The 25,221-nt window shown below is 44.5% G+C and overlaps 1 protein-coding gene across 1 annotated transcript; it reads left to right on the top strand.

The window, feature by feature from the left end:
- The first annotated feature begins 321 nt into the window (after positions 1 to 321).
- Fbxo9 (F-box protein 9) lies at positions 322 to 24,848 on the top strand. Its single transcript, XM_032911588.1, has 13 exons — positions 322 to 650; positions 4,771 to 4,854; positions 7,354 to 7,509; positions 8,945 to 9,002; positions 10,254 to 10,353; positions 12,500 to 12,630; positions 13,249 to 13,363; positions 19,746 to 19,864; positions 20,062 to 20,152; positions 20,749 to 20,844; positions 21,079 to 21,172; positions 22,424 to 22,575; positions 24,265 to 24,848. The coding sequence occupies exons 1-13, from the start codon at positions 648 to 650 to the stop codon at positions 24,371 to 24,373; spliced, it is 1,308 nt and encodes a 435-aa protein (XP_032767479.1). The 5' UTR covers positions 322 to 647; the 3' UTR covers positions 24,374 to 24,848.
- Positions 24,849 to 25,221: the final 373 nt, after the last annotated feature.

The following is a 25,221-nucleotide window of genomic DNA, read 5'->3' as shown; positions in this document are numbered from 1 at the left end:
GCTCTCTTTTCTCATTCTGACAGGGCACCCAATGTCTAGAGCGCCTATAGTACTATTTCCTAGTGTCCAATTAGGATGGATTCAGGGGCTCTACTCCAAATTCAGGTTCAAACATTTTAAGCTAACATCTGCTCCTTCCTGCCTGGGTGTTCTAAGCATCAAATAAGAGGGTTGAGTGAGGCAGGTCAGCTTAGCTACACCGACCGCCGACCGCCGCACACAGTAGGCCCATCGCCCTAGCCCGCGACCGGTGGCTGCTAGCCAAGCAGGCGGCGGCAGTGCGCATGCGTGGCGCGGCGGCGCAGTTTCCGCAGCAGAGCCGGCAGCTCCGCCGCTGCGTCCAGACGTCTCCTGCTGGGCCGACGCTCGGGTCCTCCCTCGGTGCTCGGCCTCCGCGGACGACCGGCGACCCCTCCGCAGCTCGAGTCCCAGGCCGCCGCAGCGCGCCTGCCTCCGGCCCCCTGTCCCGCGAAGATGGCTGCCGTACGCCGGGCCCGCAGTTACTGCCGCTGCCTGGTGCGCTTCTCCGACCGAGAACTCTGCTAAGCCGCGCTGCAGCAGACGGGCAGGAGTAGACACCGGGCAGCAGCCACCCCTCCGGGAGCCGGGCGCGGGGAGCCCCTCGACTGGGCCGGCCGCCCGCCAGCATGGTAACCGGGGAGGGAGGGCAGCGAGGGCCGGGCAATGGGAGCGGGAGATGGCCCCAGGTGAGGACAGGGTTTGACGGACAGCGGAGGAAAGGCCCGCTTCGGTCGCTCAAGACTGTCCGAGCTGAGAGTCGTGTCTCAGGTGAGCTGTCTTGGCTTCTGCACGAGGGAGGTGGCCCTGGCAAGCGGAGACACTTGTTGATTGCTCCTGTTCTGGCAGCCCGGCCCACGGATGATTTCAGGAGCTCCGAGTTTGGGACGCACGCCCCCCGAGGCGTCAGTGACCCGGGTAGGATGTTGGCAGGCAGTCCTGGCAAACTGGGTTTGAAGGGACTCCTGCCTAGTTTCGTGATAGGGCCTAAGCCAGTGCGGACAGAGAGACTGCGCTAAGCTCCATGTGTGACAGCTCCATGTGTGACAGCTCGTGTCTCACGGGACTGTTGCATGGAATATATAGTCTCTGCAATGACTTAAGAAACTAATCTCCCGCTAGGGCTGAATGATTTAAGAATGAAAGATACCAGACTGACTGGGAGAACACTCAAGTTTTTTTTTTTTTTTTTTTTTTTTAACGTGAATTGACTGAAACGGTATATTTTATGCAACTAGTCTGGTGCACAGAAAACACACTAATTTGATTATTCTTCTAAACTTTCAAAAGTAGTCCTCTGACCAGGATTATGTCCTTAACCATTATGTTCAGTTAATCTCATCTGTGAAGAAACTAGCCCACTAAACTATATGAAAGATTAACCAAATTCCTGCTTATTTCAAGTGGGATTGAAATCGATCAAATGTAGTAAAATCCCAGTTCTTACTGTCAAAATCGAGGTTAACAATGGATTCTGTTCTGAGATAGGCATTCTGTATTCAACCAGTTATTTTTGAGCCTCTTATGAGCCTGGCATGGTGTGGATTTTCATACAGTACCAGATCTTCAGTGTTACCAAACCTATAAACTGTGATCTGTGATAAACTTTTAATCACAAATGACACATCTGAAAAGATGACCCAGAAATCACTAATTCTCTTTACAGATAAATCCCTCTCTTCTTAAATTAATGTTATAAAGTGTGTGTGCTAGATAGCTTTATGTCAGCTCAACACAGGCTAGAGTCATTTGAGAGGAAGGAACCTCAATTGAGAAAGTACCTCTGAAAAATCAGGCAAGCCTGTAGGACATTTTCCTAGTGATTTATGGGTAAGGGTCCAGCCCTTTGTGGATGGTGCCATCCCTTGGCAGGTGGTCCTGGGTTCTATGAGAAAGTTGGCAGAAGAAGCCATGCAGGAACAAATCAGTAAGCAGCACCCCTCCATGGCCTTTGCATCAGCTCCTACCTCCAGAATCCTGCCCTGTTTGAGTTCCTGACCTGACTTCCTCCAGCGATGAACAGTGATGTAGAAATGTAAGCCAAATAAACCAAGTCCTCCCCAAGTTGCTTTTGGTCATGGTGTTTCATCACAGCAATTGTGACCCTAACTAAGACACCAGGCCAGGTATATGTGCAGGTGCCCAAGAGGCCAAAGGAAAATTCTAATCCCTTGTGCTATTATGTGCTGCTGGACATGAACGCTGGGAACCAAACTCAGGTCCCCTGGAAGACTGTCCAGCCCTTGACTGCTGAACCATCTCTCTAGCTCACAGATGTCTCTCCAAAGAAAAGGAGATCACAGTATAATGGCTCACACTCAGATTCCTCCTAGCACTCAGGAGTCTGAGGCAGGAAAATCACTATAAATTCAAAGCCAGCCTGGGCTACGCAGTGAGTCTCAGTCTAGCCTAGGCTACACAGAGACTTTACCAAGAATCATGTGGTGCGTTTGGTCCTAAAGGTTCCAACTGTGACCAAGATGTGTTCTCTGCCTTCAGTGTACTTTTTCTACTGAGGGAGACAGTACGAATATGAATGTATTTGTAAGGTAGCACAAAAGACAGCTGGAAAATGCTGCTGACTTGAACCCTTATGTGAATGTAAGGTAAGCGGCTAAGCGAGAAAGATGCAGTCCAGGTCTAGAAGAACAAGCAGCACATTGAGTAGCACCAACTGAATGGAGCAGGGGACGTTCTTTAGATCAGGCTAGCTTAGTCTGACTGCCCAGAACAGCAACGTTCTCTCTGGGACTCAGGTCCTCTCTTGTTAGCTATAGTTAGGATTTACAGTGATAAGTCAGACTCTTAGAGAGAAGTATACTTTTCAGTGGGATCTGTGCATTTCAAAGTCCCTCTTGTATTTCCTAGTAGATCAGTTTCTTTCTTTCTTTTTTTTTTTTAAAGATTTATTTATTTAATGTATATATGAGTACACTGTAGCTGTCTTCAGACACACCAGAAGAGGGCATCAGATCCTATTACTGATGGTTGTGAGCCACCATGTGGTTGCTGGGAATTGAACTCAGGACCTCTGGAAGAGCAGTCAACCACTGAGCTACCTCTCCAGCCCCAGATCAACTTCTTATTTCAGCAAAATACCTGAGATCACTTATAAAGAGTTCATTTTAGCTCATGGTCTGGAGGATCAACTCTGGGATCCAAGTTGTCCCCTGACTTTGGACCTCTGACGACACGGTACTTCATGGCAGGAACTGTTCCCCTCCGTTTAGGCCAGGTCCAACCGGTTCTTTCAACATCCAGGAGTGCCAGCCTAAGGGCCTTTATTTACACCGGGATCCTTTGGGGTACAGCTGTCCAAGCCTTTTGTCCAAACCCAGACTCCCGACTTAGAACAAACGCTTCTTTCATTTATGTCTTCACTGGGGTAACTTTACAGAGCACCAAGGATTTTACTCTGTACCAACTAGTCAAGTTTTACAGGCCCCTGCCAGTCTGGTTGCCAGAGATAAGCTATGAGCAGAGCTTGTTTATGTTACGCTTATGTGGTACAGAGTGTCTGGCTGCTGTGCTCAATGGTCTGTGGTGGTAAAACCTTGTCTCCCCTGGAAATAACTTAGAGCCAAAATTTGCTAATATAAGCATTACTGACTACTGTCTCGGAACTAGATGGAATTGCCTTTTTGGCTTTTTTTGTGTGTGGGGTGACAGCGGTATGTATATGTGTTTCCCTGTGTGTGCATATACATGTGTGTATGAAACTGTACGTGTACCTTTCTGCACGTGTGTGCAGAGACCAGAGGCAATAATATCCATTTGTTGTTATTCCTCGCTATCCGTCAGGGTCATTTCTCTCCGCCACATATCTGTGTAGGACTGATCACGCTGAGTGTTGAGCAAGCTCCCCTTGCTGATAAGTTTTTAGCCAACCGACTGAACTAGGCAATACTTCATTTTCCTGAGGACTCACTTTTCATTAATGAATTTACCAAGACTAAAAGTATGTGATGGTAACAGTGACTGGAAACATTAACCCAGAGCTGTATACTGTTCAGTCCACCTTTAGTCCACCGTAAGCCACTCCAGTGTAAAAGATTGGGTCTATCATAAAGATAAAATAAAAGAAGTTAGTTTGGTTTGGCTAGAGCTCGGTGGCTCTGTTGGAATATGTGTTTACCATGTGCAAGGCTCTGGACTCAATTCCTCAGCATTAACTAGGGAAAAAGAGAAGGGCCGATTTTCTTTCTCTTTTTCCTTCCTTCTTTCCTTTTCTTAAGACAAGGTTTCACTGCATTCCTTCACATGGAACTCACTATATAGACCTGGCTGGCCCTGAACTCAGATTGGCCTGTCTCTCTTTCCTGAATGCGGAAATTAAAAACATGGGATACCAGGCCTGGATGAGATACTGTGACTACTGAGGCCAGAGATAGACGTTGGAACCACTGGAATTGGAGGCAGCTGATCATATGCCACCATATGTGTGCTGGGAACCAAGCCTGGGTCACCTAGAAGTGCAGAATTGATTCTACAGCATTATAGAAGTTAAAGCACACGTTTTCTTTTTATTGGTATCATTTAAACTTAACCAAAGTGGATACCCAGGGAGAAGGGATTGAGTTTCAGGACACAAAACATCTCTGCCTCCATAACTTGAACTTTGTACAGACTTGATATTCAAAGTGGGTTACACAAATTTAAAGGTGTGGTATTGGTTAACAATTGACTGAGAAGATCACAGAGGGAAAGTAGTGTTTGCCAGTTTCTGACACTGTTGTGGTTTGTTCTTCTCAGGCAGAAGCGGAGGAAGATTGTCATTCTGATGCTGTCAGAGTAGGCGATGAAGGACATGAGAGTCCGGCTGAGAGAGACCTGCAGGCATGTGTCTTCAGTTCTGTAATGAGTTCTTCTCCCAGAAGTAGACATTGGTCACAACTGGGAGCCTTTGTCAGCTCTTATTCACATGGGATTTAGATGAACCTACATATTCTTTTGTTTGTGTTTTTGTTGGTTTTTGTTTTTTGTTTCTTGTTGTTTTAAGACAGAGCCCTGACTGTCCTAGAACTCACTCTGTAGAATAGGCTGGCCTTGAACTCCTGCCTCTACCCCTGAGTGCTGGGATTAAAGGCATGCACCACCATGGCCTAGTTTGGACTTCGGTATTCTTTTTCTAAGAAATTTATTTATTTATTTTATGTATATGACTACATTGTCACTGTCTTCAGACACACCAGAAGAGGGCATCAGATCACATTACAGATGGTTGTGAGATACCACGTGGTTGCTGGGAATTGAACTCAGGACCTCTGGAAGAGCAGTCAGTACTCTTAACCACTGAGCCATCTCTCCAGCCTTGCAATATTCTGTATAACGTATTTAAACCATAATTTTCTGTAAAAATGGATATCAACAACTGCAGCTATGGGATTCAGTATATATTTTGAATTGTTTTGCGTTTGTTTGTGTGTGCATGTGTGTGTTCGTGTTCTCGTGTGTCACAATGCCAGTGGGGAGGTCAGAGGACAATTGGTGGGAGTCATTTCTTTCCTTCTAGCACATGCGTCTTAGATATGGAGGTCAGGTCATTAGGTGTGGCAGCAGGTGATTTTACCCACCTACCTATTGTTTTGGCCCCAGAATGTACATTTAAAGTATTAAAAGTAATATGTAAGCATGACTCAGAACACATAACTATTAATGAACAAGTTTGAGGTTTGATCATTTGACAGTTTAAAGCCTATTTATAATGAAAAGCACCATAAGGTTGAAAGAAATAGCTAGAACAATTGCTTGCCAGGTGAGCAAAGGGTTAGAAACCCTCAGTGTATAGATTATGTGCATAAATTAGAGGGATACAAGACAGAGAGGGGAACGGACAGTTAATGGAAAAGTATGAACAGTTGTTAAATATTTGAAGAGGTACTAAGTCTCATTAATATTTAACCGTAACTCAGTGACTTAATAATTTATTGAGTAATGTCCATTTTTGTCTGGACTGTGAAAACACACATTATACTCGAGATTATAAACGACCATTATTTTTCTGGAGGATACACGAGCAACGTGGATCAAAATTAAAAATATGCACCCTTTTGATATAACAATTGATCAGGAAATTAAGTCTAAGGAAATAACAGGGAAATGAGAGGATGAGGTAAGTCTATATATATATTAAACTCAAAAATTACTGTAATTAAGCTAATTATTGAACTTATAAGCTGTATAATGCTTGTTTACTTGGTGCATGCCATTTAGTAGAAAGAATGCAGCTAAAGATTCTGCAGATCAGGCATGAGTGTAGCATGTTAGAGGACAGTGGGGAACAAAGCACTGTGCAGAATATTAAAATATATATATATATGACACCTTTCTAGAAAGTTAGGCAGAAATAGCATCGGTGACTGTACCAGCGGTGACCGTCTTTTGCAGAAGTACACTGGCTTGAGTTCCTGGGGAAGAAGGTTACTCTTTGGGACCCTTTTCACAAAGCACTGCTAGGGTCAAGGCCTTGGGAGGAGGATGGGAAAGACAGCAAAGGAAGGAGCCTGGCTGCCCGCAGTCTAAACGGACCTCCTGAGCTCGTCCTGTGGGAGTTCTAAGGATGGACTGTCCTCCCCAAAACCAGGTTCCTGGGTGGGGAGCAAGGACGCAATGTGATCCTGCTGAGGTGGTACCCACACGGGGCTTTCAAGAGTTGGGGTAACAATTTCTTCCTTAAAAGCAGTCTGCCACATAGGTGGCCTGACTTTTCCTGTGTTTTTTATTTAAATGGTCTATGTTTAAAAGAATTTCCTTTTTGGAGTATAGAATGTTTATTAAAGGAAAGCCTGCCTGACCTATAGAACATTTTAGAAGCTTTGTAATGTCTGCTAGGTGTGCATTATTAACAAATGCTCCGTGTCATATACGTGCTGCCCCTACATAAGGGCAGAAATTTATAGTTTCAATTCTAATTAAAACTTAGTCCTCCAGTATTTTTAGCCTTTTTACTATATGGACAGACTTACTTTTGTCTGGTCTTCATTCTTTAGTGTTTTAAGCAGAAATTTTTTTTTTTTTTGCTATTGTTTTTATTTTCATTTGTTTGTTTGGATTTCGAGAGAGAGAGAGACTGAGAGACTGAGAGACTGAGAGACTGAGAGACTGAGAGACTGAGACTGTTTTCTGGTCTTTGAATTGCAACAGCGTACAGTGAAGTAGATATTGGAAACATTGCTGAATCACTCTGGAGTTTCACTGCCGTCCCTGACCGGGCCTCACGTATTCTCACGTATTCTCCTCACGTATTCTCCTCACGTATTCTCCTCACGTATTCTCCTCACGTATTCTCCTCACGTATTCTCCTCACGTATTCTCCTCACGTATTCTCCGTCACAGGCGCAGCTCCAGATGTTCAGAGCTCAGTGGATGTTTGAACTTACCCCAGGCGTAGGTTCCAGTAATGTGGAAAGCCGGCCTTGCAGAGCAGGGAGAAGCTCTATACTGAAAGCAGCTGCAGACAAAGGAAGACAAGAATTGGCAAAGGAGGAAAAGTTAAGTGCTGAAATTCTCCAACAACTAAGAGCTGCTTTCGACACAGCGCCTCTCACCAGTGTGCTTGTCATTTGTCAACTCTGAGGACAGAGGCGGTTTGTGAAGTAAAGTACTGTTTTTCTGGTGTGGGGACTTTTGACTGACTAGTATTCCTGCTTACCTGTCCCTCACCTTACCTGTCCTTCTAGTATTACTGTGGCTTTACGGTGATGCAATGAGCAGTGCCCCCCATGGTCCCCAGCATTTGAGTCTTTGGCCCCTAGTTGGTGACCCTGTTTGGGAAGACTTAGAAAGTGTGTCACTGGAGGTGGCCGTGAGTTTAAAGACTCATGCCATTTCAAGTTTGCACTCCGCTTCCTGCTTGCTGTTAAAGATATGAGCCCTCAGCTTCCTGCTCCTTCAGCATGCATGGCGAATGCCAGACCTCCAGAACCGTAGCCAAATGAACCTTGTTTTATAAGTTGTCTCAGTCATGGCATTTTATTGCAGTAACTAATACCAGCCTGTTTTCCTATCATCCACCTTCTTCTTGTAACGTTTCTTAGTTTTTTGCCTCTTAAGTTTCACTTAGTCTAAAAAAGTGGATGTCCATAAATTACAGCAGAAACCCCGAAGGCAGGGGTAAAATGTCCTTGCCTTTTTAAAGAATTTCATTCTTTTTGAAACAGGTTCTTCTATGGTCCAGGTGACCGGCATAGCCTAGAACTGACAGTGATCTCCCTGCCTTACCCTCCTTAGGCCTTTGCCATCTAACTTGGTCCCTGGGCTCCTTCACTGTGGGAGGTTTAGTTAGTGGTTTTTGTTTGTTTTCACATGTTAGACTAAGCATGTCATGCTGTATGTCATTGCCTTACTGAGGAAAGTCTGTGTCTGTTCACACGGGAAGTACTCCGCGTGCTAGATGCTCGCCTGGTGCCTGCCTGGTGCCTGCCATCTCTTAAGTCTCCCTCGTACATGAGGGCCAGCAACATCATGTCCAGCAGGGGGCGCCCCCCAGCATTTGAGTCTCTGTGAGGCAAAATGTGTCAGCCTTTCCTTTCATGGCTCCACGTAAGAGCCATCGAGGGCCCCAGGATTGTTTCCATTTCCCGGACGTTTTATAGTTTTGCATTTTGCTTTTAAGTTTGTAATTCATTTTGAGTTATTTTTATGTAAGCTGTGGGGATTGGGTCAAATTCCATTATTTTGCTTTGGATGTACAATTTCTACGGCACCATTTAAGAATACTGTCTTTCTGCTATAGATTTATTTTTATTTACTTATTTTTGAATAGCATTTCATGAAACCCAGACTGCCCTCACATAAGCACGACCTTGGACTCCTGATCCTCCTGCCTCTGCCTCTCCAGGACTGGATTTGTGGTTTCTGTCACCACACCTGGCTTGTCCACTTACCGTACAGATTTTCAAGTTTTTTTCACCTTCTCATTTCACAGGCTCGAGAACTCTTCCTGAAGGCAGTAGAGGAAGAACAAAATGGAGCTCTCTATGAAGGTAAAGCTCTGTCCGCTTCTGAACTGTAACTCTGTTAGTGATCAATATTTTTTTTTGTTCTGGAATTTATTTGGTATAGGACACTTTCTTCCTACTTGAAATCATTTTTAAGTAGTGTATGCCTGAGACTGGAAGATCCTTGTAGGTTTGAGGCCAGCCTGTTCGACATAATGAGTTTCAGGCCAACCAGGGTTACATAGTAGAGACCTGTTCTCACAAAAATAATTAAAATAAATAAATTGTATATAACTTGTTTACAAAATACATCGCAGGGTAGTAGTATCATATCTGTAGGATGAGTAAGACACATTTTCCCTATTTAGTTTTGTTCCGGTGATTCATTAATGAAGATCATATTGTGTTCTTTTCATGTGTGAAAATATTTCAGATGAAGGAAATACAAAAGGTGAAATGAGAATACGTAGGCCCTCTTTCTAAGCCTGACTTTAAGTTTTACTGAAGGCAGGTGCTTCAGCTACTGTGTCTATAACTGGACAGAAGTGCAGTAGTGGTGGAGTCCTTGCCTCCCTGTGCAGTCCATGGTCTAGGTTCTGCCTCCAGCAAGGAGTGGTAGATACTGTACACACGACAGAGGGGTTGTACGCAACAGACTCCATAGTATGGTTTGGGGGTTTTTGGTGGTAATTATAGTAATTGAAATGTTTGAAAGAGCATGAAAAAATGTTTTTTTGAAAACACATGGAAAATAACATTATTTGAAGTTACTATATTTATTTGGAAGTTTCCTCTACTGGTGTTTTTATCCACATTTTAAGTGTCTAACTGGTCAAGTCCGTTGTGCGCGTCTGCATTAATCTGTGAGGTTCCCACATGAAGCCAGTGTATGGTAGTCTGCCCAGGACGCAGAGGATGACAAGAGATAGCACATCGGCTGGGTGGTGGTCGTGCACACCTTTAACCTCAGCACACGGGAAGCAGAGCCATGTGGATTTCTGTGAGTTTGAGGTCAGCCTGGTCTACAGAGTGAGTTCCAGGAGAGCCAAGGCTGTTATACGAGAAACCCTGTCCCAAAGAACCAAACCAACCTAGACAAACAAACCCAATCCACAAAACAGCAACACAAACAAACAGGCAGCCCAGCGGCGTGGTCTGGAGAGATCTTTGTTCTGTAAGTGTGTTTGCATGGTTGCAGGATTCAGCTGTTAGAGTCTACCAACTATAGCTAACGGCAGTCTAAGTAAGTGAGAGGAATGTGTGGCCATAGCTAATTAGCTTTATCTCTTCTTCTAGCCATCAAGTTCTACCGTAGGGCTATGCAGCTAGTACCTGATATTGAGTTCAAGATCACTTATACCCGGTCTCCAGATGGCGATGGCGTTGGAAGCAGCTAGTGCGTATCTAAGTTGACAGACAGTAATATGTAAAGTTTGTAAGTTAAGCACTTTGCCGGTCTAAGTCTTAGCCTGCTAAGAAGGCGGCGCTATTCTGTTACTGTCGTGTTTAATGTGTCCATATTTATAAGTAGACTTATTTAATTAGAGACATTTTAAGATTTATATTTTCAATAGATATAATGAAGTGACAAAAGTTTGTAAAATTAAATTGATGATTATTGAAAAGAGTAAAGAATATATTTCAACTTTTTGAAATCTATTTGAAGTGGAAAGTACGAAAATGCAATTATGCTAGTTGGCAAATATGTCACCGATGCTCAGAGTTGGGTGGTGGGCATGCGGAACTTCATTTATACCAGTCTCTGTGTGTTTGAATCTCTCCGACGTTTCAGAAAAGGCGTCTTGTTAGGAATATGCTGAGCTATAGTGACTCCGTTCTCCCAGAGCATCCCGAATTAGCATTACCAAACCTCTGAAACAGCGTTGCCTAAAAGCATAGGTGCAAGGCATGAATGAGCATCGAGAGAATCTTTTTTCACTCTACCTGACAGCACTTCCATTCCAATCATGACGGAGCACTGATGGTTTCCACTGAAGGAAGATTCAGAGTCTGTTTCAAAGCCAATGCTTTTGTCAAGACAGTTATAAATTGTTTTGGCCTAATATCTCTCCAGAGTTCAGCTTGATGGCATGAAAAGCAAAGCTGTTTGTGTCCAGGAGGAGCCGTTGGCTTTAAGATAAGCACCCAGGGCTAAGCATACAGCTTGGTTGGGAGAGTGCTTGCCTAGCGTGCTCAAGCCCAGGTTTTGGTCTTGGCACCGTATTCACCAAGTTAGATTGAACAGTGTGAAGCAGTTCATACTCAGATGAATCATTTGGGCTTAGCTACCTAGACATGGATCTTAGTCAGTTTTCTAAGTATTTGCCAGGTGCTTTTAAGAAAAAAATGTATAGAACCTCAGATGTTATGGGAAGTATATAAGAGTTCAGTCAAATGGGATTGCCACATCCATCAAGTTTGTGTTACCAGATCTTTAAGTTTATGTTACTCTATCTGTTAGATTTGGGTTGCCAGATCTGTCGAGTCTGTACTGCCATATACCAGATCTCTGTTTTGGTGACAGTTTCACCCTTGTTGAAGTGTTTGTTTGTTTGTTTGTTTGTCTTCGTTTGATTTTTCTGTTTTGGGGGCTTTTTTGTTTTGTTTTTTTGACACAGGGTTTCCCTGTGTAGCCCTGGCTGCCCTTTAGATCAAGATGGCTTCAAACTCAGAGAGATCTGCCTCTGTCTCTTGAGTGCTGGGATTAAAGATGTGGCCACCACTCCTTGTCTGTGTTGAGGTTGGGTAGATGGGCCATGGTGTTCATCTAAGCCCAACCGTATCTGCTTCTGTACTGTGACACGTCCTTCCTGTTTCCCAACTCCATCCTCATGCAAGTCCTTTCGTAACTGATCAACTTCGAGGTTAACTTCCTCAAAAGCCGAAAGCCAAAGAAAGAGCCTTGCAGCTGTAAATATCTGTAGATGATTGGTGGATTCAAAGGCTTATTCAAATATTTTACTGTTTAGGGTAAGGTGACAAATTAAGGCAATTTTTATTAGAAAACTTAGCAAATCAAATGGCATTTGTATATTTTATTTTCATACAGTCAGAAGAGATTAGATCACTAAATACAGGCTGGAGAGATGCCTAGTGGTTAAGAGTTGTACCTTCAGAGGACTGGAGTTCCATTCCTAACACCCACATGGCAGCTCAAAACTAACACCAGTTCCAGATGGACTTGATGCCCTCTGCTGGTCTCTGAGGGCTCTGCGTGGTGAACAGGAAAGTTCACTGAAGAACTTACACAAAATTTTCGTATCACTTACTTTTTTCACTAACTCATAAACTCTCCACAGTTAAACTAATTAAATCTCAGCACCTGAGCCTGAAGTTCCTAACTCTTGGATAATGACCAAAACATTTTCATTTGGAAAACTTGGCATGATACTTTGCAACAAGGCAGGGTACACATTAGCACATCTTTTAAAAATAACAAGAAAGTTGGTTTTTAGATTGTCTTTCTAAAGCAGTTTTGAAGGTGTGTTTTAATCTGTCTGTTCTAATAATGCATTCATTTATCCCCTCCCTCTTCATTTCAGCATCGAAGATAATGAGGACGCCAGCAAGATGGCCGATCTCCTGTCGTACTTCCAGCAGCAGCTCACATTTCAGGAGTCTGTGCTCAAACTCTGTCAGCCTGAGCTTGAGACCAGTCAGACTCACATATCAGGTGTGGCTCCTTGCCTGTTGTCACTCAAACCCTTGAACCTCAGGGTGAAGTCAGGTGCTTAGTGACCTAGATGATGATGGTGATGTAATTATAATAGAAATGGCTGTAGATATAAATCTACGCTTTCAGACTCTGAAACAACAGACTCGGGCATGCAGGTGTTTGGGGACACCATACCTTTTTCAGTGAAGCCCTTTGGAAGCTGGAGGAACACTGGTGCCACTGCACATCAGCCAGAGGGCACAGTGGTCCTGATGAGGCTAAATGTTCAGGAGTTAGCATGTTCTTATATTAAGTCCTGCTCGTTTATGGGAGGGCTGTTTAAAATTTTCTTAAATAAAAATATCTTTAGTGTTAAATATAAGAATCATATCGTTTTTTATATTTATTTTAACATATCTTGGTGATAAAATAATTATCCAGGGGAAAATGGTTCTTTAGCACTAACTCTATGCTGAAAAGTGAAGACTCCCCTGTGTTGTGGGAGCCGCTGTTCGCTGCTGTTCGCTGCTGTTCACTGCTGGGTAGTTAATACACCTGCCTGTGTCTGAACCGCCTAAGGCTGTGCACAAGTGCACTAAGAATAAGGGCAGTCACTGGAGATGTTCTCTGTTGCAGTCCTGCCTATGGAGGTGCTGATGTACATCTTCCGATGGGTGGTGTCAAGTGACTTGGACCTCAGATCGTTAGAGCAGTTGTCACTGGTGTGCAGAGGATTCTATATCTGTGCCAGGTACGGGTTTTTAGAATGACTCAGGCAGGCAGTGAAGTAAAAGATGATAGCCTTTTGTCAACTTTGACCAAAAGACCACCCCCCCCCCAAAAAAACTTGATGTTCTGAGTGAAAGCTTAAATAGAAAATTTGCAAAGCTGTACTTAGTGTGATTTTTCTCAAATAACAGCACCCAAAGGTTAGAATGTGCTGGGTTCCCAGGATATAGCACTGTGAGGCAGACTGGCTCACTGACTGCTTCCTTCCACAGTCCCCATGACTGCACAGTAGATGTAGCAGAGGGATTACATTCCCAGTGTTCGTCCAGTAGCTCTACCCACCGGGAGTTAGTGATTTAACTTTAGGTTTACTGGAGTTTCCTTTTGACCCCTTAAATAGACTGTTGTATACTTTAAAAATGTTGCGGTGTGAAATCATTTGCAACTATTCTCCATAGGTTTCTTATATAAAACAGCGAGTCCTTAGCATGTATAATTTTTTATAATTATAGTTCTTAAAATTCAAATGCATTATGTAAAAAATAGCCCACTTCCATTTAGAATCTAGAATTTCACATAAACCATTTGAATTATTCAAAGCTTGGGTTTTTAATAATCTGTATGTTTATGTGTTACACAATATACATCCAGTAGTCACTGGATTGCTGCCCACCCTTCAAAATTGGTGAGTCTCAGTATCACTCCACAACTATACATGGGGAGAAGTGACAGTTTGATTTTTAAAGAAGGTGAAATTCCAGGAATAAACTTAATATATCATCATAAAGTGAATAATTGTTAAGACACTTTGGGGCTGGGGAAATGGCTCAGTGGTTAAGAGCACGTGCAGCTGTTTCCTGTGAGCACTGTTTAGTTCCTTGCTCCAGTTTTTGATCTTGTCAGATGTATAGGAGGTAAAGATGTTTTCTGTCCTGTAGGCCGCCTCTACTTGACTGATGTTGCCTTTGTTGGAAAAAGCTTTCTGGTTTCACTAAGTCACATCTATCAATTGTTGGTCTTTTGTTTTAAGTAACATTTAAAAAAAGTTTTTTTAAGTTTCATTTGAATTTGTAATTTGCCTGCATGTGTATCTGTGAGGATATCAGATTCCCTGAAACTGGACTTGCAGACAGTTGTAAGCTTCCATGTGGTTGCTGGGAATTGGACCTGGGTCCTTTGGAGGAGCAGCCAATGCTCTTAACTGCTGAGCCATCTCTCCAACCCTCAGTTGTTGATCTTAATGCTTGCACTGTGCTGGTCATGTTGAGAAAGTCCTTTCCTGTGTCTATACATTGAACTGTATACTGTACTTTCTCCCCTATCATATCCAGGCTTGGAGTTGAGTTTTGTGCTGGGTAAGAGAGAGAGATGTACCTTCATTCTTCTACATGTAGCTGTGCATAGGTATCCAGTTTAGCTAGCACCATTTGTTGAAGAGGCTGTCTTTTATCCAGTGAGATTTAAAAATATTTTGAGCTGTATCAAAACCATGACAATATTAATTTTTTGCATGTTATGGGGTGTGTGTGTGCATGCGTGCGTGCGTATGTGTGCACGTGTGTGGAGTTTGTGCACACATGCGTCCACAGATTCATAGGCCTGAAGTTGAGTAGGATCCGTCCTTCATCCTTTTCCGTCTTACATATTGAGACAGGGTCAGGCTAGAACCTAGAACTTACTGATTTCGAGAGCTCACCTAGCAAGCTTGCAGCGGGACGCCTGTGTCTACACAGGGATGAGTGCATCAGGGGTGTCAAGTGTGTGGCAGCCATGTCCACCCAGCATTGTGTGGATGCTGGGAACCATCTCCAGCCTCATAAGTGAACAACATACACAGTACTGCTCACTGACCATCTCCTCAGCCTCATGCTTTTACTTTTGGTGCTGTCCTTAAAGTGTATTTCCAGTTAGCTGTTTCTCCACTTTGCTGCTGTACAGATTAACCACTGTTTCTCCTGGTCTCAGTAATCCAGTGACATTCTGCACAATCTTGCTTCCACTCAGGGACCCATAGAACTTTTTCTCTGTAAACCACCAGAGGGAATTATTTTTTACTGACAGAAAAAAATGTGTATTTATTGTTTACAGTGTGATGTTTTTAAATATATTTGCATTGTGGAATGCAGCTCACAACAGCCTGTAACTCCAGCTCTGAGATGTGATGCCCTCCTTTGACCTCTGAGGGCACTGACACACTTGACATATACATACACACGTGCACATACAAATAAAAGAAAATGCTTTAAAAGAATCTTTTTCCAAAAAGGTATATACCCAGTACTAGGCTAGACCAAATGATAAGTGTATTTTTAATGTCTCGAGGAGACTCTGTACCAATTTCAGTGGTGGCTATACTAATGCACATTCCCACCAATATGCAGAGTTCCTTTCTCCCCTTGTTGCTAGCATTTTTCCCTTTAGTTCAACATGAGTTTTTATAAGTCGTTATTACATTATTTATTTGTGTGTTTGTGGGTGTGCACGTACCACAGCATGGGTGGAGTTCAGAGGGCATTTGCCAGTCAGCCCTCTGTCTAGGCTCTCTGCCTTGTAGCTGGAAAGTTAATCCTTAAGTCTGCAAGGCAATTATGGATATGGGGGATTTATGTTGTCATTGTTCTCTGGGTGTCTAGACCCTTTCCCCTCTCTTGTCTTCTTTTTGGTGAGGCGATTTGCTTAGAAGCATGGTTTTATTTCCTCCTTTTTATTTTTGGTATATTTATTGCAGGTTTGGACTGGCATTTATTTACCATGAACGCTACAAAAGTTATCTTAATAAGTTGCTATCAGCTTAAAGTAACTTATTAGGATAATTTTTGTGCTGCGTCATGTGACATCCCTACATGCATCTTTTGAGGAACCAGTTTATGCCCGTACAGCCTTTCGTGTGATAGCTGCTGCTTAGTGCTGGGGAGCATTTCTTCATATGTGCTTGGTCCTCGTTAAAATACCTCTTTTTGTGAAAGCTCTGTTTAGATTTATTGCTCATGTTTTAATTATATTGTCTGGTTTGTTTATTTATTTATTTTGCTATTGAGTGTTCAGAGTTTCTTATTCATGTCAACTCCTTCTCATGTGCAGATTTGGCCAATGTTTCTCTCATTCTGTAGGCTCTCTCTCCACAGTTAGATGTTTTCTTTGCTATGCAAAAAGAAGCCTTTTAAATTATTACATTCAGTTATGTGTTTCGTGTGTCCATGTGCATGGGCAGGCACTTGGTATAGTGTACCTGCGCAGGCCAGGGACAACTCAGAGTCCACTCTCCCTACCATCTGGGTCCCAGGGACCACACCAGGTCATCGGTTTTGGTGGCAGATGCCCATTTTGGCTGAGCCATCTCATTGACCCAGAAAGGGACTTTAGTTTGAAGTAATCCCATCTCCTTTTGTTCTTGTTTCCTGTGCTTCTTGGAAACTTTTCCTTTAGATGGGATGTAGAATTATCCAGCTTTGGCTCTGGTCAAAAGGGAACTTAAATGTGTAACATCTTTGTGACTTCTTTGGCCCTGATTGATGTCAGAAATGTCTCTGAGTAGTCTGCAGTGATTCATAAAGTCAGTTACACAACTCTGCAGGGGCACAGGCTTCCAAATACCCATGTGTGTCCTCAGGCTCCACTGGGACTTGTGGTAGTATCTGCCATAGTCTTTACTGTATGAGATGTTGAGGGGACTGGCTTTAGGTCGTTCATGACAAGCACAAGTCATACCAAGACCTATGATGTCTGTCCCTGAACCATAGGATTTGAAAAAGTCCTTGTCAGAACTTTTAGGATCGATTTAGGAAATGCCTGGACCTTGGTGCAGCATCCAGTTTTTAGAGCCATGTGATGGGATGTAGTCTTGCCTAGTTCCCATGGGATAAAACCAAGGTGACGATGGGGTCTGTAGTATCAGTAACCCCAGATGTTGTATGATGCAAAGGGACAGTTTTGGGTGGCTGTGGGACCTGGACCTCTGACAGGGTCACTTTTCTGGAGCTGTGGGAACCTGGTCTCAAGGGACAAGTCTAGCAGTTTGGTCTCATGTACTCGGACTTTGTGGGCACATGTAGGTGAGAGTTGGGTCTGTGACACTGGTGTCCCTACTCTTGGGGATACCAAATGTGGTGGCCATGCTAGATCCTATGAGCTGAGTATTCATGGTTCTGGGGACTGTGGTCTTGATGCCTGCTGTTCTGCAACTGCAGGACATGGATAAAATGTCCCTAGGCTGTGTGAGGCAAGCACTGGTGCTCAGAGTCTGGAACTGCAGGGCATGAGTAAGGTGGGTCTGGGCACTGCCAAAGCTTTCTGCATCCTTAGCTGCAGTACCAAGTTTGCGGACTTGGGAAGAGACCTTTCCTAGTTTCTTTGGGGGGGGGTGTATATGTTTATGGAGATTTGGGGTGCTGATAGCTGGGTTTCTAGAGCTTCAGGCATAGGTGGGACCTGTGGTTGTGCTCTTTTGCTCACAAAATATGTGAGGCAGACAAAAGTTACTTGGTTAATGGTTTCAAAGGTGAGTTGACTCTTGCTTTGGCGCCTGTAGTAAGGCAAAGTTTAATGCTTTGACATATGTGGCACACTTCAAACTTGCTGCTAGGTGGGAAGAAAGGGTAGGAAACCAGCGTCTCATTAGTGCTTCAGCCGCTCCAGTAGCCTCTGTCCCCTCCAGTATCTCTGAACTGAGGGTCAAGTTGTAAACAGCCTTTGGAGACATTCGAGGTTGGAAGTGTATCAGGCTTCTTGCCAGGTTCTGAGAGACAGTGGTGGATGATGCTGGGATTTTGGTACTCATAGCTAGCCTCAAGATAACAGGCTGGAGACGAAACCTTGCTCCATTCCCAAGAGCGCAGTTGGCGCCAGGAAGTGGAACTCTAGTAGTTTATCCTAGAGCTGCTGGAAATGGCTGGGACCTTCCTACCTTCTGGTGGACAGCCGTAGGTGAAGCTGGGGTTGTATCAGCATCTGCATTGTCAAGAGGGAGGTGGGGCAAGGGCACCCTCCCAGTGTCCCTTGGGTAAAATGCAGACAGGACTCAAGCTTGTGGCAGTGCCACCCGATGATGATCTGAGAGTGCAGAGTGCCTGTGAGTTCCACACAAGCCCAGGGCTCTGTCGGTGTCAGGGGACTGGTGCCAGCCCCTAAGGCAGAAGGTTCCGCATCGGCTGCTGTCCTTGCAGCTTAGATTCTGCCGTAGGGCAAAGACGCGTTTCTGTTATGGAACATGGACCATAAAGGATCAGCGAGCTTCTTAAATTGTATTAAAACCCCATAGGTAGTTCTGTGATGGAGTGTTGTTTACTATGGGTTCTGTCCCCAGCACTCCATCTGCCCCCCCCCACTCCCCCTCCAGCCTGTGAGGCCGGTTAGAACTGGAAGCCTGCCGGGGAACAGATGCTAGCACTGAGCTGCTGTCCTTTCTTGGCAGCGTGAAGACCTGTCCCCAGCCGCTAGCCTGGAGCTACAGCTCTTTTGTCCTCTACGTTGCCCTCTGTTTCAGGCCCTCTCCCCTTCCTCGCTGTTCACAGAGCTCTGTCTGAGCTGCAGTGGCGTGCAGGTCTCCCTTTGCTGTCGGATCCTCTGTGGTAGTTGACCGGGGTCTCTCTCCAGCTTAGCAATGGCTTTTCCTTCGGGGTTTAGAATAGATCATCCCAGGCCCCTGACCTGTAGTAGAAGTTCTAGTTGGAAGTCTGTTGCTAGGCACATTGGGTCACCTATGTGTGTCATACTTGATTGTATTTGATCTTCCTGATTCTGAGATGTTTATCTTTTTCCAGGTTTGAAAAACTTTCTGCCACTGTTTCTTCAAGTTGGCCTGCTATTCACTTATCATCCTCTGTTGTCCGGATGCATTGACTTTGTTCTGATGATAATGCCTTAGACTCTGTCACTTTCCTTTAGTCCATCTCTCCCAGTTATATTTTGAAAGCACAGCCATGCTCAAAGCTTCTGGTGGCATGCATCTCTGATAAGCTGGCACTGTCCTGCTAGAGCCCGCAATGCTATGCTGGCTCCTTCTCCTGTGCCATGCCCAGCCTGCTCACTTCTGCAGCCTGTGCTTCTGCTGGCTCCGTGCTGAGCCCATCTCCAACCCACGCCTCACACTGACAGCTGCTGCCAGGATAGTCTTCCCTGTCCCTGTGGTCACCCTGTCCGAAGGGTCAGGGTCTTGAACAGTATTGTCCTATCTAACTACCTCAGCAGTTGAGTTTTGCACTGAGCACTCTACCTGAACTTTCCTCTCACCAGGAAACAAAAGGTCTTCACCTTGTCTGTCGGTCTCTACCTGCCCCTTGATCAGTGTCTTGCAGGTGCTCAACAAATAATTGCTGAATTAAAAAGAAATGCATGATAGTCCAAATATTCATTTGCTTTAAAGACTTAGCTTTATACATTTATTGATGCTGTGGTTTCTTACCTAGAGACCCTGAAATATGGCGTCTGGCTTGCTTGAAAGTGTGGGGCAGAAGCTGTATGAAACTTGTCCCATTCTCGTCCTGGAGAGAGATGTTTCTAGAACGGCCTCGTGTTCGGTTTGACGGTAAGTTGGACTCAAGAACTCAGGAGAAATCATGATCTACAATGGTGATTTTGATAAAACATAGTTTTCATTTTTTGTGATGGACCTAAGTGCAGATGAGCGCACCTAAGAAAGCGTCACTAAAAGGAGAGCAGGACGTGCTACATGAGTGTGACTTAAACTTATTTATGGACTTTAAAGCAACTCTCTTTTCCTAGGCGTGTACATCAGTAAAACCACATATATTCGCCAGGGAGAGCAGTCTCTTGATGGTTTCTATAGAGCCTGGCACCAAGTGGAATATTACAGGTACAACCGTTGTGAACTGAGTGAGTGGAAGATTCTCTCTCGAGTATCTTAGTTATTTGGTCTGTTTTCTGTTACTTATGATTTATCCACAAAATGGTCCTCAGTATTTTGTATCTAATATTATGACAGGAACTGCAATCAAAAATCCACAGGTTATTTATAAATGTTACAATCTCTCCACTCCCTAGTAGCCCTCCTGAGCCCTTTCCTTTGTCCTGGTTGTAACATAAGGCTTGTCCCAGCCTTTCTTCAGCACATGGGTCTGCAGCTGAGCCATGAGTAGGGTAGTGTTGGTCACTGTGTACAGTTATTGGGTCTGCTTTCATCAAGCATTAATTAGAAGAAAATACAGACCTAACGAGATGAGGTTAACATTTATTTGGTGAGTGGATGAAAGGTGAACAACGCCCAAGGGGTCACCGGTCGACCCCCTCAGCTCTCCTATGTAGACGGCCGCCTGTCCTGGTTGCTTTCCCTGCTTTGCAGATGGTGTTTCGGTCTGGGCTACATGGCTACAACTAAGGGTAGAGACTGCAAACCAAGGACACGTTTTATACGGTGTGTGGTGGTATTCGGTGTTGTTTCTTCTTATGCAGATACATAAGATTCTTTCCTGATGGCCATGTGATGATGTTGACAACCCCTGAGGAGCCTCCATCCATTGTTCCCCGTTTAAGAACCAGGAACACCAGGTAGTGTCTCTATACTATGGCCTTCTAGATGGTCCACATTTTCATAGTTAGCCGAAGACATTGCTTCTGTGGCTTAGTAATATATGTCATACGAAGCAGTGACGGCTGGGGTCTCTGGGAGCCTTCCCTGCATGGCTGTGCAGGCTCCCTCTCAGCCCAGTGCTGCTGTTACTGAGTCAGTGTTCTAGGTTGCCCTGTAACTGGTTGATTTAAGGTGTGTTTGTTATTTCTTAGAACGGATGCAATTCTGCTGGGTCATTATCGCTTGTCACAAGATGCAGACAATCAGACCAAAGTATTTGCTGTGATAACTAAGAAAAAAGAAGAAGTGAGTATGCACTGTGGAGCCAGTGCTGTTCCTCCCACAGCCATTCATGCACTCGTCCCTAGCTGGGAGCAATAAACGATACTGACGTTTCTGCCGGAACTGCTGGGCTTCTATAGACCAGCATGTTTGTCTTTCCAGGCCATTCTAGGGTTCTTACACACAGGGGTGCGGCACCAGGGTCTCCTACATCCAACGGCTCTCTCTCTGCTAACCAGGGCGCCTCTGCTGCCTGTGCTGCGTGTCCAGGCTGTCCTTCTGCCAGGAGGCTTCTGCAGAGAGAGCGTTTTTTGGAAAAAGCTTCCCTCTTCTGTTTTTGTAAAGAAAGAATAAATACTCAGTAAATGTGATTACTAGTATATATCATAGTCTGTGGGCTCTAAATTCTTGGTGGATTGAAGAGCTAATTTTTTTTTGCAACTTTCTCTAAATTCCTTTGTCTAGTCCTAGTTCAAAGACATAGTGCATACCTGTCACATTAGTTGGGCAGTGGTTAGACCAAGTACTTGTCTGTTGTCCGTATCAGTAGTGGGTTTTGTGGGTTCCTCCTCTCTTCCTATGGTCATGTAGTGACATGGCACAGGTTTGTCTGTGAGTCACGTCGTGACACCATGGTACTGGCTTCCCTGCCTCCTTCGATAGGTTCCTGTGCTGCTGTAGAGCGGCATCCTGAGGAGTTCCCGTGTGGCACGTCAGTGTCCTTCCGTAAGGAAGCCAGGCAGTGTGCACAGCACAGTTAGGATGAACTCCATTTCCTGTTTCTCTGTAACTGTTTTGCTGTTGTTGTGAAACATGAGTTGTACTCTACACTTTATATATGAATGTGTAGAAGAGAAGATAAACTCTTACTGTGTAACCTGACTGGCTGGGAACTCGCTGTGTAGACCTGGCAGTCCTCAGACTCCCAGGGATCTGGCTGTCTCTGGCAGTACTCGGATTTAAGACGCGAGCTGCCAAGCCTCACTCCCGGCTTTCTTTGGTAGTCTCTGTTTGTGAAGCTGCTGAGTTACTCTAGCTGTCTTGCTTCACCTCCCTAGGTCCTCATTTCTTCAGCCATGTATTTAACACAGGAAGTAGCCATGCTGGTGCGGAACAAACCTAGTATTTTACCCACCGGTCCTTCAAACACTCATAGATTCACATGTGGTACTCGGGGTGACTTGCACGGTGTAAGTGTTAGGTGATTTGCAGTGCGACTCTTACGTCATACATTCCATCTCGGTTGTCCTAGCTCACAAATCTTTTCTTTCACAGAAGCCACTTGACCATAAGTACAGGTATTTTCGCCGTGTTCCTGTCCAAGAGGCAGATCACAGCTTTCATGTGGGGCTGCAGCTGTGCTCCAGTGGCCACCAGAGGTTCAACAAACTCATCTGGATCCACCACTCTTGTCACATCACTTACAAGTAGGTGACTGCAGTGAAGACTGACAGTTGACCTTCCGGAGGACCCAGGTCCAGTTTTCGGCACCCATATGTTAGCTTACAGGCGTCTGGAACTCCAGCTCCAGGGTCTCTTATGCTTTCTTCTGGCCCTCACAGGCACAAGGCACACATGTGGTGTACAGACATGGTGTAGGCAAAATAATCATGTACACTTTTAAAAGAAAAATTCAAAAAAATTTACACCGAGACTAGCATCAAAGTAGACTTTCTGTCTGGCTTGAGAAGCCCGATATGTTTAGAATTCTTCAGTGTCTTTTTACAAAGTACAACTACAGTGTAAAACAAAGATTGAGCATCAGTGGGGAGGTGGAGCCTTGGCCGCCCTGCCCAGTCACACCTCAGACAGGGAAGTGAAGCATGCACGCTGGAGTGAGGGAGCCGACGGCTCACACCCACTCAGAAGCGAAGGGAGCGTGCGCCCTCCTAGGGCTGAGCTCTCTGTAGGCCAGAGGTTCATTCTCAGGAATTATACAATGATTCTAAAAATTATACTTACAAAAGTAGTCTGTCGTTAAAATGATGCTCTGTGTATCCCAAGGCCAAATGTATCAGGTAGGTGATACCCATGTAAAAGTCTTAATTCTGTTTGGTAAGGTTTATTCTGTATTAGGTAATTAATTAAGAGCATCAAAAAGGAGCAGTACAGAAATAAGAAAGAGTTTAGAAGGCAGCAGAGAAGGGAAACGCTAGGTCATGTGACTGCCAGTTAGCAGGTGGGGAGCTTGAAGGAAGAATGGTGTCTGGGCTCTCCATGCAGGTTGAATCCAGAGTTCTGAGAGGGCAGCTTTGAAGCAGGCTCCCGATCCGCTCTCAGTCCTGACTGTCCGGGGTTGGGACATGCACACACACACACACACACACTCACACACACACTCTCTCTCTCTCTCCCTCTCTCTCTCTCCATCACATTTTCTGCCTTGTGAATGACTTCAGAACTCATGTGGAGGCTCCTACCCACCAGGCAGTGTCCTCACACCCCATGCTTTCCCTTCTCCATTTAGTCTGTGGTCTGATACACAGTTTCCAGAGTAAAGCCCAGAAGGAGAAGGGAGCCAAGGCCTATGCTTGCCCTGTGGGAAGTGAGACTCACTTTTCAGAAGGACAGTGCTTCAGAGCCAGTGTTGACTGCAGCTGTGGTGACTGCAGTCTTTGTAGTAGTCAAAGGTCACTTGGATTTCTGCTTTGGTTGACGTGTCCTCAGGAGTGTGTACACAGCCGTGGCAGCATAATTAGTGACTCTCATGTGCACACACTTACACATGTGCTGTTGATCCAGTACTAAATCGCTAGTTCTGTTGCAATGATAGGACTTTTCTTTTGAAACAGTTTAACAAGGGCTACAGATTGTACTCTTTGACTTGGAATTCTTTTAGGAATATATTGAAGGTCATACTGAAGAATAACACATTATTTTAGTTGCAGAATATCAGAAACAACTAAATTTTCAGAAGAATAATTATTAAGTACGTTATGATATAAGCAGGGGTCATAATATTATGCAGCCAATAAAAATAGTTTCTGAAGGAGGTTCTTAAATGTTTTACACTGTGCCTGCACTGTTTAGACTTTGAACTCACACAGTACAAGCATGCTGGGATTTTAAATAAATTGGACCTTCCTCACTCTGGTGGCTTTGCACTTTGTTTCTAGATCAACTGGTGAGACTGCAGTGAGTGCTTTTGATATCGACAAGATGTACACCCCCTTGTTCTTCGCCAGAGTGAGGACCTACACGGCGTTCTCGGAAAGGCCTCTGTAGAGCCTCGCCAGCATGTCACTGCTGCATGAGCAGAAGCATAGAGCGCCAGAATACCTAAGTTATATGTACATATACATACGTGTGTATATACATGCATAGATACATACATGGAGTTGGAACTTACTTTATGTTGTTGGAATTCCTTTAAGAAGAGTATAAATTATTTTTTTTATTTAAAAGGATAGTTGATTCCTGGGGTACTTTGTTTTGAAATTAGAAGTTGTTAAGAACACTTTCGTTGTAATAAACCTTACTGTAGAGTTTAAATCATGTTTTCCAGCCGGTTTCTGAGCAGATGTGTCTCGCACTGCCTTGTGCCCGAGCATCCTCACACTCACATTCGTCAGGGACACACTGGACCGTAGCTGTTCCCGCATGAGCTAGTGTCTCTGCACCACACTCAAACTGTGAAGCCTGTTCTGGAGTCGTTGAAACTGTTCAATAAAGATTATAAATAAATGTTTCTTCCAAGGAAGTATATGTGGGTGGCCTTTAACAGTGCGAGAGTTTTGAATGAATGACCCTGGCAGAGCGAGCAGAGCTTAGGGAACACTGCCTCAGTCATCAGTGGTCTTTCCCTTTGGCCCCAGACCTTGGGAACCCTGATCTCACCTAGGGAACTTACAGATATGGAAGTGGGAAACAGTGAAGTCAGGCTCCAGCAGCTGACTCTGGGGTCTTTCTTCACAAATGAACATTTGAGCATCACATAAATCACGTTCTGTGCAGACAAAGGGGCAGATATGGTCAGAGGGGGAGTGAGACGCATGAATGAAGCAGTAACAGCAGACTAAAACATGAAGTATGGAAGGAAACGTCACCTCCAGTGGTCCTCAGCCTTCCCAGTG

Source organism: Rattus rattus, chromosome 8 (assembly GCF_011064425.1).
Source record: "Rattus rattus isolate New Zealand chromosome 8, Rrattus_CSIRO_v1, whole genome shotgun sequence".
Classification (NCBI taxonomy): domain Eukaryota; kingdom Metazoa; phylum Chordata; class Mammalia; order Rodentia; family Muridae; genus Rattus; species Rattus rattus.
Note: the sequence above shows the minus strand (reverse complement) of the source record. Positions and strands in the feature narration are given on the sequence as shown.